The sequence below is a fragment of the Scardinius erythrophthalmus genome (genome assembly GCF_964197995.2).
Source record: "Scardinius erythrophthalmus genome assembly, chromosome: 22".
Lineage (NCBI taxonomy): Eukaryota > Metazoa > Chordata > Actinopteri > Cypriniformes > Leuciscidae > Scardinius > Scardinius erythrophthalmus.
Window position 1 is genome coordinate 17,004,375 of NC_138242.1, and position 16,558 is coordinate 17,020,932.

The window sequence follows — 16,558 nt, forward strand, 5'->3', positions numbered from 1 at the left end:
ATATATAGCAACATGCTAAAAACACTCAGAACACCTTAGCACTTATCAAATATATAGCAACATGCTAAAAACACTCAGAACACCTTAGCACTTATCAAATGTATAGCAATACGCTAAAAACACTCTGAGCACCTAGCAAATGTTTAGCAACCCCCTAAAACCCCTCAGAGCACATTAGCAAATGCATAGCAATATGCTAAACTAGCAACACTATAGCAATGTGTTAAAAACACTAAGAACACCATTGCAAAACAATAATGATGTGCTAAAAATCACTCAGAACACCTTAGCAAATGTATAGCAGCACCTTGGTATCACCCACAACACTAGCATTGTGGTAGTGAGTTTTGTTTTGAATTAAAAAATATCTTTGTTTTCATTACATTGGCTGGTTCCTGTGGAGGAGAGACTGTATGTGTCCTTTGGGCAATGAAGAAACGGATCAATCTCACTGTGTCGTACATAAATGAGAGGGTCTTCATCAATTACAGTAGCTCCATTAATGTGGAAGCTAATCTTTAACAACCCCATTCAGGTTGGGAAGAAGAAACTCAATACGAAGGCTGATGGATTGATTGTTGTTGTTATCTCTTAACGTACTGATATGGATTTAGCATGTTGCTTGTTCATTTAGCATGCTGCTTGTAGTTGTATGTACCAATATCCCTGATATGCCTCAAATGCAGCAAGATAATTTTTTATCTTTAATGAATAACTGTCGATGAAATTAAATATGTCGTCATTCAATTGTTATGCTGTGGAGAATTGATCTGTCCAGTTTGACCCATATAAAGCTGTTAACTCTGGCTTTTTTGCTATGGGGAAACAATGTTTATTGATTTTTCCACCAGAATTAAGTGTTATCGACCCTTTTAAAGCTTAATTAGTGCTTATGTTACTCTACTGAGTTAAAGGAAAAAGAAATCCCTCAGTATGTGCTAGGGAAGCATTTCATCTTGTGTTTTGAATTTCTGGCACGGTAAAGCCTAATTATTTTCTTAGTGGGTAGCTGCATCAGTAGACTGATCCTATCTGACAATTACTGCAGCTGTGGGAGTTTTGATGTGTCAATATTTCTCTGTCTTTGTATTAACAGTAATCTCTTAGTACGGACCATCAGTCAGGCCAATTACCCAACTCAAACACCTCCGCTGCAGGCTACTGACGTCTGTTGCCTTAAGATCAGTGCTTTTCAACACTTGAAGACCATTGGGTGCCTAAAGAAAGGGATGTCTGCAAGGCCCGTTGTGAAAGGTGACCAGATTTCTTGCAGATTCACTCACTAGACTTACTCTTAAATGGAAACATTTCCTAGGTCAGTATGTAATTGTAATCTCACTTGTTATTATCTTTGAATACAAATTGGGGTTAATGCATTTTTTTCTGTTTTTGTTTTTTAATTGTGGGTTCCATAATTAATGGTTAGTATGATATTTGCGGGTCAAAATGACCCAGACTGTTTTAATACAATTCACTGTCCACACAGTATTATATTATAATAAAATGAACAAAAACACATTACAAAATATGGTAACACTTTATTCCGATAGTCCACTTTAGACATTCTACTAACTATAAGTAACTTTGCAGCTACATGTCAACTTATTCTCCTAACCCGAACCCTAACCTAATAGTCTACTACAGCCTACTAATACTCTAATGAGAGTTAGTTGACATGTAGTTGAAAAGTTACTAATAGTTACAGTAGTAGAATGTCTAAAGTGGACTATCGAAATAAAGTGTAACCCCAAAGGATAAATCTAAATAAATTATATGAGAACATACAAATAAAACTATTTAACAAATATTTTACCATTTTCTAGAGGAGTTTTTGTGTCGGTACTACATTAAACTACTATATATTATGTTGAAAATAATGTATGGGGGAATATTTGTGCAAAAAGTGGCCTACATTATTTTAAATATATCTAGTCAGTGACGGAGTGCAAGCATATTCGTGCAAGCATAACAGCTTCAGCACCATGTCTAAGCTTTTTCATTGACACCCACAATGTAACACACAATGTATCAAATTTAGCGTTTTAATCAACAGTAAAAATGTTTTAAACCTTTTATCATATGTATCGCATTAATATCGTATCATGAGTTCAGTATCGTGATATGTATCGAATCGTGACATGAGGGTATCGTTACACCCCTACCATTTTCTGAATATACTTTATGCAGTAATAACTCAATTTTTCCAATGGTATTTAGTTTGTGCTTTCAGAGGGCATGCGTTTGCAGGGTGTTTTTTTTTGTAAAACGCATAAATGTCAGTCTATCAGGTTTATGCGCAAAACTCCAAAAAACACATTGTTTGAAGAGACCCAATGAATAGTGCAAAAATTCATTTTATAAAAATGTATAAAATGTTGCGTAAAAACCATCCTACATTTGATCTAACGATTATTTTTCAAATGTGCGTATGTGATTCAGAGAAGGAACGTGCGCATGTTCCTCGCTTACAGATGTGAAATCTATCCCCCAATTACACAGACAAGGCTTAAACTAGTCCCAGACTAAAATTCATGTTTGTACTGTCTTATCTGAAAGCAACTTGCACTGACATATCTTAAAATATGTCAGATCCATTGTTTTGTCTCAAGATGCACACTAGTAATGTTTATTCTAAGGCACTTTTATAAAAGCTACTTAAATGTCCTAATTAAACTAAGGCCTAATCTAAACCCTGTCTGTGAAACCAGGCCTATAAATCGCAAATCATCTTGATATTGTGAGCAGATGAATGGGCTTGTAAACCACCTAATTAATGTCATCAAAATATAAAATAACATCAATCAATGTCCAAATCCTTAACTGGCATTTGCTATGACTTGTTTTCTGGTTCACCACGCCCACTCAACATGCAATAGGTCTGTCATATTTTAAAAGAACTCCTTGTATATGCAATTCACTGTTTTTGTGACACTGATTCATCACTAATGAAACACTCGAGCAGTAGTAGAAGTGTAAATATGAAGCATGGTCAATCACAAGCTTAGCAAAAGAGGACCTCCTTACTTCCTGTGATGCATTTTCTCTTGAGGTAAATGCATTTCGTAATCCCTTTCACAACTAAGGATAACAGGCATTTTGGCTTGAATGGAACATCTGAGTCAAACAATTTAACCCCAAAGTCCCACCCATATGCTGTATGATGGACAATATTGCTGCTGCCTAAAAGTGTAGTTTCCTTCTGTTCTGCGAGCTTTTAGTTGCAGTATGTCATGTTTCGTGTGCCTGTAGAAGTTATTATAGGGATGCTCTCAGGAATTTACTTGCTTGAAAAGTTGGCAAACACTAAAACCTTCGCTTTCTGTGCCAAGTTCCTTAGGAATTTCTGGCATTTGCTGATATTTTGCGGTTGCTGAGAGTCAGGCTTATGAAAAGACACGGCGGTTTTGACTAATACACAAAAACCAACAACAAATAATCTAAATCATTTTATTAATTTAAGTTAGGTAGAGACACTAAACATTGGAACCATGTTGTGTGCTCCTATATAGAGCACTCTTTAGGAAAGTTACAAAGAGTATTTATGTCATACTGTTAACAAATGGCAAACATGAAGAGGTAGAGATTTTAGGCTCATCACATGCCTATTGGAATGTAGTTTAAAACTCATGTGTATTGTCATTTTTTTGCCTAAACATACAAAATATCTGTGGAAACTCAATGGTTCAGGTTTGCATAAACAAAAAGCATTAAATTAACAAATGTGAAAATGCATCATATTCAGATGATGACAACATCCTCATGTTACTCAATCCCATTTTAGAAATTGCATAATGAATCAATTATTTAAAAAAAGTAACCAAAACAGTACTTTTCAGTTGACGCACAAGTTCAAAATGGGCAACATACTAATTATATTCAATGACAAGAAAATCAGGCCATCCCTTTAGATTGACATTAACATATATAAAATACCATATGCCTCTGTAGATTAAAGAGTAAAAAAAATAAACTTCCTTCCCACCAGCAGCTGGAAACAGACCAGCGTTTTACCCACTTCTCATGATGTCAACAAAAAGAAATGAGGGGGGGAGAATGCAAAATATTTTATCTATAACATCACATGGTTCATAACCGGGCCCTTTCGGACACATGATCTCCTGCTGCTGCCTTTAATGTATCGAATTGGGGAACAGAGTGGCGTGGTGCCACATTGAACGGAGTAGATAATGTTGGCAGTGTAGAGGAAAGTAAATACAGTGCATGTCTACACACAAACGAAACAAAAAAGTGACAAGAATTTACTGTTCGTACAGTAACATACTGTATAGTTTCACAAAGACGCTAGATAATGCTGGTGACTACATTACGTAAATAGTTAATTACTGAATAGCTCATGTATGATTTCAAAACTATTGACACAGTATATAGATGGAACAAACTTTAATAAATGACAACACATAAAATCAACAAATAAATCCTTAGTGTAGTACACAGCTTTCTTTGTTCCAGAGGAACAATATGGTAAACCTTTGCATCTGCCAAATGCAAGTGCACCAGTCTAAACGCAGTCTTTTCACTTCTTCTGCCCTCTCAGTGGTCTTATCCTCATGCGGGTTAGAAATGTACCCTGGTGGGTTGGAAACGGCGCCCTCTAGATCCCATTCTTTGCCTCGTTGTTGTTCATCGCCTCTTTCCTCTGAGCGAGAAAGGGGTACATGCACTTATCTGCACCCAGGAACCGGTACATACACACGATTGCTTCGAAGGGCAAAATGCTAGAAAACAAAAACAAATGGGAATGTGTTACTACTGATTGTTCCGACAATCTGGAAGCATTTCAAACTCCAGCTTTGAGACCACCCATACCCACCTTTTCATAAAGTTGACCATGTATACAATGCGAGGCGTGCAGATCATGGGCTGGTCTGTCAGGATGGCCCTCATGGACTGTGTCACACAGAACTCTGGCCTCAATGGAGGGAGAAACGGCTCGATCTCTTTCCTGACCAACCCAGGCGGGAAAAAAAAAGAAAGCAAACATGATGATTAAGAGTCGTCTTTGTTTAATAAAGTCAGCCCAAAGTGCTTAGCCAGTCAGAGCAAGTCATTATTGAGTGGAAACAGATCCAGCATGCACCTTATTCAAGTGGAAGCCCCTATTGTGCGCATGAAAACCCAAGCTGACAGTGACATGAGAGGCCACAAGCAAAGCTACCCTGACTGTTGTTAAGCAATGTCTACTCGAACTAGATACGCATTGTGTCGTTCGCTCCTTTAGTGTCCATCTGAAACCCAATCTTAACATTTGGACGGCTCCTTTCTTTTACCTTATTCTGCATCCTCTGAACATGCCCGTGTCCACCAGGTAAGGACACACCAACGTCATCTTGATACCGTCCTTCTCCGAAGCCTTGATTTCGTGGCTCAGGGACTCGTGGAAGCCGATGGCACCAAACTTGCTAGCGCAGTAATCCTGAAACCAAGAGGAAACAGAGTTTGGTGAACATTATCAAGCTTCCCGAGGCAGTTTTCCCTGTAATAGCATGGGAGCGCTGGGATCTACGGTTTCATTAGCATTCTTTTGTTGTGTATGGAGTATAGGTAGAGCCGCATGGGAGGGTTTTGATGTGGTTTGCGGTGAATGGGATCTTCAGAACAGAGTGGGCAAACACAGATGCGTGTAGATAAACACTCTGGAATAAAGGGGCTCGCAGCGGCTTGAGTCACTCCAATAATGCGAACCATAAAAAGTCACATTCAAGGAAACATAATAGGTCAGACAGTGTGATTGGGCTTCTGGGACCCTTTGAAGTGAGAGTAAAGATGAGGGCTTGTATTTATAAAAAAAAAAAAAAAGGCTGGTTTCCCCAAAAGGTTGCTGGGAAAAATGACACCAGTTTGGACAGCAGTGAAAGAAGAGGATTGTACATGTGCTAGACTCTGAACTCTAAGAGATCCCTCATATACACAGGCTGGTTAAACAGATTAAAAGTGACTTTAATGCTACACCAGCACCAATGAGAGATATCATTTTGGAAAAGTGTTTAGCAATTCTGTCTAGCAACATGTAAAGAGCTCACACTGAACCGAAAGATGGCGACCAACGGCACTTGTGTTTTGTTGGATCAGTGCATTACCACAGTTGCCTTCGGTCTATGCTTGTTTTCGCCAATTGAACACGTTCGGTCGATGTTTGTTGGGTCTTGGAACGTCTAAGAAGTGACAGTGCAGTGTAAATTAAATATACACACGCACATTTTAATATTTTAACTGACATCTGTAATTCAAGAGTTGATATATCAATTGACTATTACTTCAAAAACACATTTTAAAAAGTACAGACATCTCTGTACCCATTGGAGTTAATGGAGTAAGTGCACAATATTCACAGCATGTGTGAACCCCCAATGGATCATGGGAATTTTGTCTATGCAGCAGGTAGGCCAAGAGAAACCTCTGAGCATCTCTCAGTGTTAGCATGCTCCTTAATTGGCGTGGAGGGCTAGGCGTGCTGTGCGCCGCGTCGAATTTCCATGCCACGGCGAGCCAACGTGCTGAGACTCTCCAAACACGCTCTCTTTTTATTTCAGTCTGCCAATAGATTTATGTGATGGATGCAATGTACTAACCTCCACACCAGCTGTGCTGAAAAGGCCCAGTGAACTGGCAACTGTCACAATGTGGCCATGGTTCATCTCTAGCATCTTGGGAAGAAATGCCTTGGTGGTCTGGAAGAGGAAGAGAGAGAGAAGAGAAGAGAAGAGAAGGGAAGGGGGGGGGGGGACAAAGACAGTTATTTTGCTGTTGCTGTTCGTCTCTGCCAAAGCCCTTTGATCCGTTTTTTTTTCCTCCTCCCTGACTAATAATTCACTGAGACTAAACACTCATCTCCCTCATCCTGCTGGGGGAGTTTAGAAACACAATTCCATTACAGTCTTAAAGGCCATTTACAGGGAGCTTGCTTTCCACATGCACTTAAGAGATTAATTTATGTACAGCTCAATTTGTTTTGGTAGTACTAGTTTTTGAGAAAGTTTTCGTTTCCGACATGGTGGTTTAACTTGGATGGGAAGCAAACTACTTTAATGGATGAAGTATTGCACCAGACTTTGGTCTGGTTTCGTATTGGTCTGAAATGGCTTATTAAAAAGGTGAAAAGACCACTTGCAAGTTCACAACAAGTGGTTTGTCTGTGGTTTCCTTTTCTCACAACGAGTTGGTCCCAAGAGTGGCATCTCAGTATCAAGAGCACAAAGCCAGAGCGGCGTACTCACTCACCACTGTCACCACAATACGGCTAAAGACCACAACACCACCGCTGTAGGTCAACAAAGATGGGAAACAAACACCACCTTTTAGCCTGGATTACACATTAGCATTGGAACGATTAAAGGAAGTCCACCCGATAAATATGTAAAAATAAACTAAAGTTTTGCTAACCACTGTGACAATCAAAGAGTTGAACTAATCTTTTAGGTTTTGTAAACCATACTGAAAAGATCCTACTCAAAACAACAGACAATCCATAAAAAGTCACATTAGTTTGTAATGACGGGTGCAAATAAATGCTTTGTTTCAGCTTGGTTTAAAAATGTAGAAGATAATACAAGTTAGCTTGTCGTTAGCTTGTACTAACTGAACACTTCTGGACTAGATTTGTTAACGTTTTTCAGCTGCTCTGACATCTTGCCTGGCTGTTATTGACAGTTTCTTTCATGCAATGAATCAAAGTCATCTTCCACTTTCGCCGATCCCAGCTGGACAAAAGACCGAGTGAATAAAAATGTTACAAAAAACACACCACACACACACAATCGTGCCTCATCTTCCATTCTCTTCAGACCCAGAGGAAGTGAGGGGGTGGACACAATAATGATGAAAAACATGACCGGCGTCATCCATTTACTGCTCTCTTAGAAAGGATTTGCCGTACAAGCCCCACAGAACCGCCTGCGGCTTTATAGTCAAATCTCAATGGAACACGAAGCATGCTATGAAAAAGAAAAACGTGTGAGTGCCAAGAACAACAGAGCCCCTTCCAGAGGCCTTCAATGATATCACCATTAATAAACATGCCCAGTTGAAAAGGACCTTGGCCACGCTTGAGAATGGTACTATCTTGCACGGCTCTGTGTGCATTTCACACCTCTGCCAGCCATCTCAACACGTCATCTTGACATGTTGAAATATGGAACTGGAATATCTCAAATTTACTTCCACTGACTTCACTCTCATGAGGCAATCCGCTCGTGCAATTGAGCGCTGCGGTCCACATGCTACGCATTTAATCCCTGACGTTAAGAGTAAACTGTGTATTTTTTCCAGTGCATTAAGTGTAAAATTGCTCTTAATATTCATCTCATTGTGTTGGGGGTTCCTTCAAGGGAGCAGACTTGGACCGGTTTGAATCTGTACTTGTGCCTTGCATGCAAAACTGATGGTAAGTATGCGTGCAAATGAAGCATTAGGATAAATTGGGCCTGTAGTGCACAAATGCCAACATCTTCCAAATGCTGCAATCTACAGTATTAAAATGTGATTTGGAGAGTTTAGACTATGTTCTGCTGCCAACAAGACAGATTAGACTAGCATGATACGAGACAGAAAGTCAAGATTCAGGCAATCGAAAGTCTCTCTTGCATCTAATGGGAAATACATTAAATTACCCTTGCTAAGGAACTTGAAGCCATTCAACTTGCACACTGGAATATGAATGAAAATGTTATGTGGAGAAAGAGACAAACATTCATTAACATGGGAAAGCATTTCATGGAGTCGTTGGATAAGGACACCATATAAGTTAATTCAATCTACATTTATTTTGTGATTTTTGTCTTATCAAACACTTTCAAAAACTTACTGTACACGGACCACCTTGGATCCAAACAATTAGGCAGTTCAAGGGTGGAATCTACCAAACCAGCAACATTACAACCTCAACTCCTTGATCGATCAAACTCAGTGTTACATGTAGCTGGGTTGGTAATGTTGGGTTTGATTTTGGTAAATCAACCCAATGTTACCAAACTCAACATGACCAGTCAAACTCAACATTAGTCAAGTAACTGGACTGGCAAAGTAACCGTGCTGGTAATTTTGAGTTTAATTGGCTAAGAAACTAGGCTGATAATGTTGGGGTTTATTTGGTCAAACAACTGGGTTGGTATTGTAATCAACCCAATGATTTGATCAAGTAGCTAGGCCTGGCCAAATCAAACCGAACATTACCAGCTCACCCCCTTGACCATTAGTCCATCACTCCATAATCTCTGAACTTGCACAAATGAGCAGAAATGGCTGAGTCTTTGTAAAAACCCAATCCGCTATGGAATGAGGGGGCCGGCACTGATGTGGGCATGGCCTTGTTGACCTCTCAGACACAAAATGTGTGAAACCGAACAGAAGTTCATGTCTTAATTCATAGCTTCCGTAATTGCTTCTCAGCGCCTGAGTTTACGCTAAATTAACTTCCAACAGCAGAGAGCTTCCTTGGCCCTTGCAGTGGTTCTATGCCTGTTGTGCTCTCTAATTGATACAAGCGCAAGTGCTTTGCTCATCACAAAGCTCTTCACAGCTGCCGTGTCAGCCTGGATTAGTGCTAATGTTTGACCAATAGGAATATGCACAAATATTGTCACACATAATAGCCCAGATGGCCGTTAATTAGAAGAAAGTGGACCGACCAGAGAAATGTAGCAAAGCATTGGCCAGATTGATGTACAGCCCTCAGAAAATGAAGTGGGGGCTAACTCATACGCTGCTACTGTATCGCTAATGTCTCATTAAAATGGGGGGGGGGGGGGCTGGATCTATGGAATCAGTTTGAAAACCACAATATGGAGCAGTTTAAATAAGCCAAATAAAGCCACTGGTGAATCTTGTTGGCTGGGAGCTCTTCAAATATAAGCAGCCCCAAATCAAATAACGGGTACAGGTGCACTGATCTTGAGCAAGACCATCTAAAACTACTCAAGTAAGACCCTTCTGCCTGGCTGCACCCTTTCTCCTGGTCTAGCAGGAATGCAGGCTGGAGAACTTGGCTCCTGTCGGTTGGCATCTTGTCAAGCTGATCCCTAGACAAGAAAGCAATTGTCATATAAGTGGGTCAGGCAGCAGCTCCCCATTACCAGCAAGCTTGTGTACAAGACTCTCCATCCCTTGATGCTTTTCTCTAGGGACAGCCCTGAGTCTTTTGCTTCAACCACGCTCACTTAGCAACTGAGAGGCTTTCACGGACACCATTGCGCCCAGGTGTGGAATGCACTGCTCAGATATCGCCTATTATGGGGTCAACGTCAGAGAGGAAAAAGAGAAGCTTACTTCGATCAGCTCTGCAAATCTGACTAGACACTAAATCTGGTCATTTGCATCACTTAAATTTTTACTTCGCTAAGTACCAGTCAGTCCACCGCAGTGCCACTCCTACCGGCTATTCTCAAGACGGTCTGAAGAAAACTCACTGGTCCTGGGACTCAAACACAGCTGTAAGTACGGAAAGAGTGAAGGGCCTCAGCTGAACACAGACAGCCTGGAAGAGATAATGGCCTTACTTCCTGTTGGCTCCTCTAGTTTTGTTACATTCCCACCGTGCTATCCAACAAAATAAAGATGATGTCCATCTGGAGTTTGCCCTTCCCGCCTGAAGAGTTTCGAAACACAGCAGACCGTTGAAATGAAGGCGCTGAACCGGCTGCCAGGTCATGTTTAAGACTCTTTAAGAGGATGACATGGACCTGTTGTGAAGACAGGCTTAACTTCACTATGACCAGAAGAAAGGATTTATATAAAAGTAAAAAGATTTGGAAGGCAGTGGCTACAACTCTCTGAAAAATACTCAATGGATAAAACAAATATCTGAAAAAAAAAAGCAACAGCGTTTGCGATTTATTCTCGGCCCAGTATGGACAAAGAAATGGACACACCTGGAAGCCATATTAGCACAATATTGGCTTGACCAGAGTTTTCTTGTCTATGTTGACGCATTTCAGATTAAAACACATTGCATATCAAGTAGGTGTTACTGGGGAGAAAGATTATATTTTAATTATGAAAATTTCAATATTAAAATTAAAGTTAGTTATTTTCCATCATTGACTTTTTTTTAGCAGAGATGGAAAAATCTGAATGCACTCTGATTACACTAAAGGTGATATATTGTAACTTTCCCACCCATGTCTAGTTGGTGGCGAGCGTGCATACAATTGCAAAAAATGTCACGGCAGCAGAGTGTGAAAAGTTTCTTCACACGGCCAAATAGTTGTGATGTCATTAATAAAAGAGGTGGGAAAAAAAGAGGGACTGATGCGGAGGAGGATGAAGGACAAACAGACAACGTTTGTTATTTCAGGCGACCACAAATGGATAGTTCACCCAAAAATGGAAATTCTTTCTTCTCACCCTCAAGTTGTTACAAATTTGAATGAATTTATTTCACCTGCTGAACACAAAAGATGATATTTTGAAGAATATGGGTAGTCAAACAGCTGACGGTAGCCATTGACTTCCATAGTATGGAAAAGAAACAATGAGGCCCATCAACGGTTTGGTTACTGACATTCAAAATATCTTCTTTTGTGCTAAACAGAAGAAAGAAATTCATACAGGTTTGGAACAACTTGAGGGTGAGTATCTAAGTAAATGACCATTTTAATTTTTGGGTGAACCATCCACTCAAGTCCATGCAGACCAGGAGGAAGGTTTAAGTTCAGGCAGATACAGAAAGTTGAGTTTAGTTCATTTGTAACATGTTTTGTTCAGATTTTAATAGTAATTATATTTTGTAATATTGTGTTGTTCATATTTGCCTGTTTAGGCACAAAGGTGGTGTTTAAGTGGTCTCCACTGTCACTGTGAAAAAAAAAAAAAAACAGTGGGACCCTGTCCGTCAAAGTTACGGACAATGAGAAAGTCTAACGCAACTACTGAAATGTAAAAACGGTTTATCCCAGACCTACTGATTTAAGTGTCAGCACTAGGTATCACATTAAAGCATGCATATTTAAAACATCCTTTCTGTACGAAACATGCCAACACAAAATGAGTTGTAAATAAGGAGACGGAAAAAAAAGTGGTCTTGCAATGTTACAAACCACACGCAAGCAGCAACCAATTAAGAGAACATGTTTGTGTGAAAGAGAAAGAGGAAAAGCAGTGTTGGTGCATTTCTATTCAGCTGGCTTGTGGCTTTAATGACCACATCCTCCGCTTGGTATTCCTTGCCTGTCCTTAATGATTAAGCTCTGCTTTCATCATAATCCCCCACAAGAAACCATGCATTGCATAAGGCTTAAGCAAACAACCAAAAACCTTAATGAGAATCCCAACTTTACCACTAACAAGTGCATCTGCTACAGCACCACTGCGGCTTACACTGAACAACTTCCAAGTAAAAAAAAAAAAAAACAAGTGAAAAAAAGAAAAAAAATATAGATGGCAAACAACATGCTGTTACACTTAAGCTCAGTTTGTGTCCAGGCATTTTCATGCTTCATTAAAAGGACTTCCAGTGTTTAGGATGTGCTCATTCACATTTGCCAATTTAATAAAATTCTTCCCTTATAAAACGAAACGTGATATCGTAATGTGAGATCTTAACACTCCAAGGCCATCAAAAAACATTTAGTCAGTGTAAAAGGCCCATCAATATTAATATATTTGTTTTCCAGGGGGTCTGGGGTGATGTAAGCCCTCATAATTTACTCACCTTGAAGTTCTTCCAAACCTGTATGCATTTCCTTACTAGACTGAAAACAAAAGCCGCTATTTTGAGGAATATGGGTAACCATAACCAAAAACAACAGTTTTTCCATACTATGGAAGTCAATGGGGTCCATCAACTGTTTGGTTACCCATATTCTTCAAAATATCTTTTATGTTCAGCTTGAGGGTGAGTATGATTTTATTACTATCCCTTTAACCGTCCTGCCATGCTAATCATTAAAATATTAATATCCCCAACAGTCACATGCAAAAACAGAAAAAAACAACAACAATTCTCCACACAAGACTTTAGCAGCATGATTTAAAACAAACTGCCCTACTACAGCTCGCCCCACAAGGTGGTCTCAAAACAATGCAAACTACAGACAGGCCTTTTACGCATTTACTGGAAAGAGGTTAATTAGCGAGGCCAAGTGAGAATGGACTCGTCCAAATGGTACTTCCCCAGGCAGGATGTGCTCTTCAATGGGCTTTAAATTAACAAACCAAGGGAGAGCAGATTGTTCCTGGTGATCTTACTAAACCCCCCTGCTGGAGTTGTCTTGCTCAGAGCTTGTTTATATCCACAGATCAGGGAGCTTTGGAGAGGACAATGTTGAAACAACAGGGGGCACGTTAATAAAACCTCTCCGAGTGGAAGTATGGTTTTAAGATCAGTTCTGATGTTATAACTCACAGGGACTGAAATTGATGAAGTCAGGGAGGGTAATCTGATCCTAGATCAGCTCCCATACTGATATTCTTCCTGAACGTGTGCCAGATCCTCATAATCTCACAGCCTGTGGAGGTCTACTTTTGCAGTACATCCAGACTGAGCCGTAAATATTAATATTGGCTGCCACAAACAAAGGACTAAAGAGAAAGGGCCAGACAGGACAGGGGTGATTACATGAGGAATATGCTAAACTTATTGGAGTGTTTTAAGGGGGGGGTGGCCCATCTCAGATGACAGACATTTGTTTGCACTCAACACCAGATGGATTAAACGACTGAGCTTCTAAGTGGTTGATGTAACTGATTTTGAAAGAATAAACAGTGTTTTTTTAGCATACAAGTCAAAATTTCAAACTTATTATGAACATGCATGGAGCAAAAGATGTTTGCTTTCCAACTTGGCTCAAGCTCAAATACCAGAGCAGAGAAATGAGTACGTGCTGAACAGATGGGTGCATGAACAGTGGCATCATGTGATATAGCACAATCACTAAAAGAGGACATTCCTCTGTGTTTTCCCCACTTAAATGCACATTGACTTTTAAATGTCTGGTTACACTATTGGATATTGCAGCATACAGTTGAGCAGTGGCAAAGTAAAACTAGACTCACCCAGAAGTGTGCATGGCAGTTCACCACCATGGTCCTCTCGATCAGCTCATCGGGGCATTCCAGCAGGTGGTGGCCGGACACAACACCAGCGTTGTTGATCAACAAGTCCACTTCACCGACCTCCCTGCGCACTTTCTCTGCTATGGAGTACACGCTCTCCCTCTTGCCCACATCAACCACGTACGTATACACCTGCGGCTGAAACGGAGGGACCTCTTCCACGCCGTCGACAGCTCCTTAGGAGAAACACATTAGATCGTCATCATCCGAGACGCAGAAAACCACAACTTTCCTCAAGCTTCATTTGATTCCAACAATTTAATTGATTCACAGTCTTGGGGGAAAAAATCTCCACCAAGTAGCCAATGATATTTTAAGTGATTATTTAACCAGGATAATTGCAACGATAGGTAAGACTACAGCCTAATATTTAGAGATGGACCGATAACTGGTTGTTTAATATCAGGTCTACCGATAGATGGCACCAACTGGTGGGTCTCTAATGAATATCACACAAAAACACCATTGCACCACTGCGTTCAACAGAAAACAATGGTGTTCATAGGTAGACAAACTTATTTGATTATATTGTTTGCATAATTACACAACGTTTAGAGAACGTTTAAAAAAATGATAATAATTGACAACCCAGAGCGCAACAACGTAAAGGGATAGTTCACCCAAAATTGAAAATTCTGTCATCATTTTCTCGCCCTCCAGTTGTTCTAAACCTGTATGAGTTTCTTTCTTCTGTTTAACACAAAAGAAGATATTTTAAAGAATGTTGGTAACCAGACAGTTGATGGTTGCCATTGACTGCCATAGCAGGAAAAACAAAATGACTACAGAAGTCAATGACTGTCTGGTTACCAACATTCATCAAAATATCTTTTGTGTTCAGCAGAAGAAATTCATACATATTAAGAACAACTTGAGGGTGAGTGTGACAGAGTTAAAATTGTGTGAACTATCCCTTTAAAAAAAAAATGAAAACATTTTATACTTTAATATATAATAATTTATATTAGAATACTCAACATAAAAAAGTTCTTACATCTTATGTTTGTAGTAATCATATGATGATTATTTAGCTATTATGCCAATAAGGGGGCTAAAGTAAAAAAAAAATAAAAAAATGGTTCTGCTTATTGGACATTTTGTCTTTATACATCAAAGGCAAACATTCAAGACTATACACACACACACACACACACACACACACACACACACACACACACAAAACAAGCTTAAATACCTACAAAGACATAAACCTACTTATAAGCTGTCTGGGATAAATATACTAATTAGATAAACATAAATGTTAAATCCTCCTATTTACCCTCTTTGGACATCGGGTTGTCTTCCTCTCTGTAGATCTGTCGCACCATCTCCGCAGTCTCCTCATTGCTGTGGCTGTTGATGTCCCACAGCACCAGTGTAGCCCGGCGCCGGGCGAACTCCTTCGCGAAGAGCCGCCCAAGTTCGCCGCCCGCCCCGGTGATCAAGCACACCTGTCCCGCTACGCTCTTCTCCTTCGGCCGTATGAGCCACTTGAGTCCGGCCATCACGATGGCCCAGAGAACTTTGAGAATGACCACGAAAAACTCCACGGCAATGTTCATCATCATGTCTAATGCCGTTGCGACTTTGTTTTAAATAAAGATGAACGTAGTTACACCTAAAAGACTAAACAACCTGAGTTTTGCTGGTGTGCTGCTACCATTAGCACTTAATGTATTCTTTAACCATCCGCCTATTTAAAAAGGCAATGGGGTGAACATCCAATTAACCCCAACTGTCAAACAACTACTAATATACATATATAGAATCGTAAAAGATAACGCATTAAAACTTCAGAATATAAGCATCATACATAAAAGCACTATTTTAACGCTTCAAGTGTAGCCGAGTCTCCCACCAGCGAATGCCCGTATGAAAGCTATCGTATCCCGGCACGGATGCGCGCGACGGCTGCCAGTGAGAGAAATTGAGACAGACTCCAGCCTGATCTCTTCAGAACCGCTGATGCTCCTCGCGCTCTATTTAAACCAGCCCCTCTCCACAGGACCCAACAGAGTGATTGGCCCAGATGCCTGATTAAAATTTACATCTATTTAGCTGTGCATCAGCTGTGGACGTTTGGGAAACAGAATGGATGTGTTATAACAGTGTCTGACTGTGGTTGTATTTTCAATGCGTATAGACGGATGTTTCAATTAATAGCCTATATTCAATGCATATCAATGAATATTGTGCGATTTTCTGTGTTTTTTACTTGGAGCAAGTACAAGCAAAATGTGTAAAATATGCAAAAATACAGCAACAGGTGTACATTTGTGACAATGAAATGTGTTATGAGCCCACCTTCACTGAAAAGATAGTTCTTAAAAGAGTAGGCCACAACTTTACAATAAGTTCCCATTATATAACACGGGTTAATGCATTAGCTAACATTAAAGGGATAGCTCACCCAAAAATGAAAGTTCTGTCATCATTTACTCGCCCTTAAGTTTTTCCAAACCTGTATGAGCTCAACACAAAAGAAGATATT

At 39.9% G+C, this 16,558-nt stretch overlaps 1 protein-coding gene across 1 annotated transcript; it reads right to left on the reverse strand.

Annotated features, from left to right (window-relative positions):
- Positions 1–3,430: 3,430 nt before the first annotated feature.
- Positions 3,431–16,095, reverse strand: rdh10a (retinol dehydrogenase 10a). The gene is made up of 6 exons (XM_081353451.1): positions 15,347–16,095; positions 14,008–14,243; positions 6,591–6,689; positions 5,289–5,434; positions 4,832–4,963; positions 3,431–4,736 (listed from the first exon to the last, which is right to left on the reverse strand). Exons 1-6 carry the CDS (start codon positions 15,633–15,635, stop codon positions 4,613–4,615), a joined length of 1,026 nt encoding a protein of 341 aa, XP_081209577.1. The 5' UTR covers positions 15,636–16,095; the 3' UTR covers positions 3,431–4,612.
- Between the last annotated feature and the right edge of the window lie 463 nt (positions 16,096–16,558).

Coding starts and splice junctions, on each gene's coding strand:
- rdh10a (XM_081353451.1), bottom strand. CDS start 15,635: ATGATGATGAACATTGCCGTGGAGTTTTTCGTGGTCATTCTCAAAGTT. Junction 14,244..15,346: donor CAACCCGATGTCCAAAGAGG/GTAAATAGGAGG, acceptor GTTTCTCCTAAG/GAGCTGTCGACGGCGTGGAA. Junction 6,690..14,007: donor ACTGCCATGCACACTTCTGG/GTGAGTCTAGTT, acceptor TTCCTCTTCCAG/ACCACCAAGGCATTTCTTCC.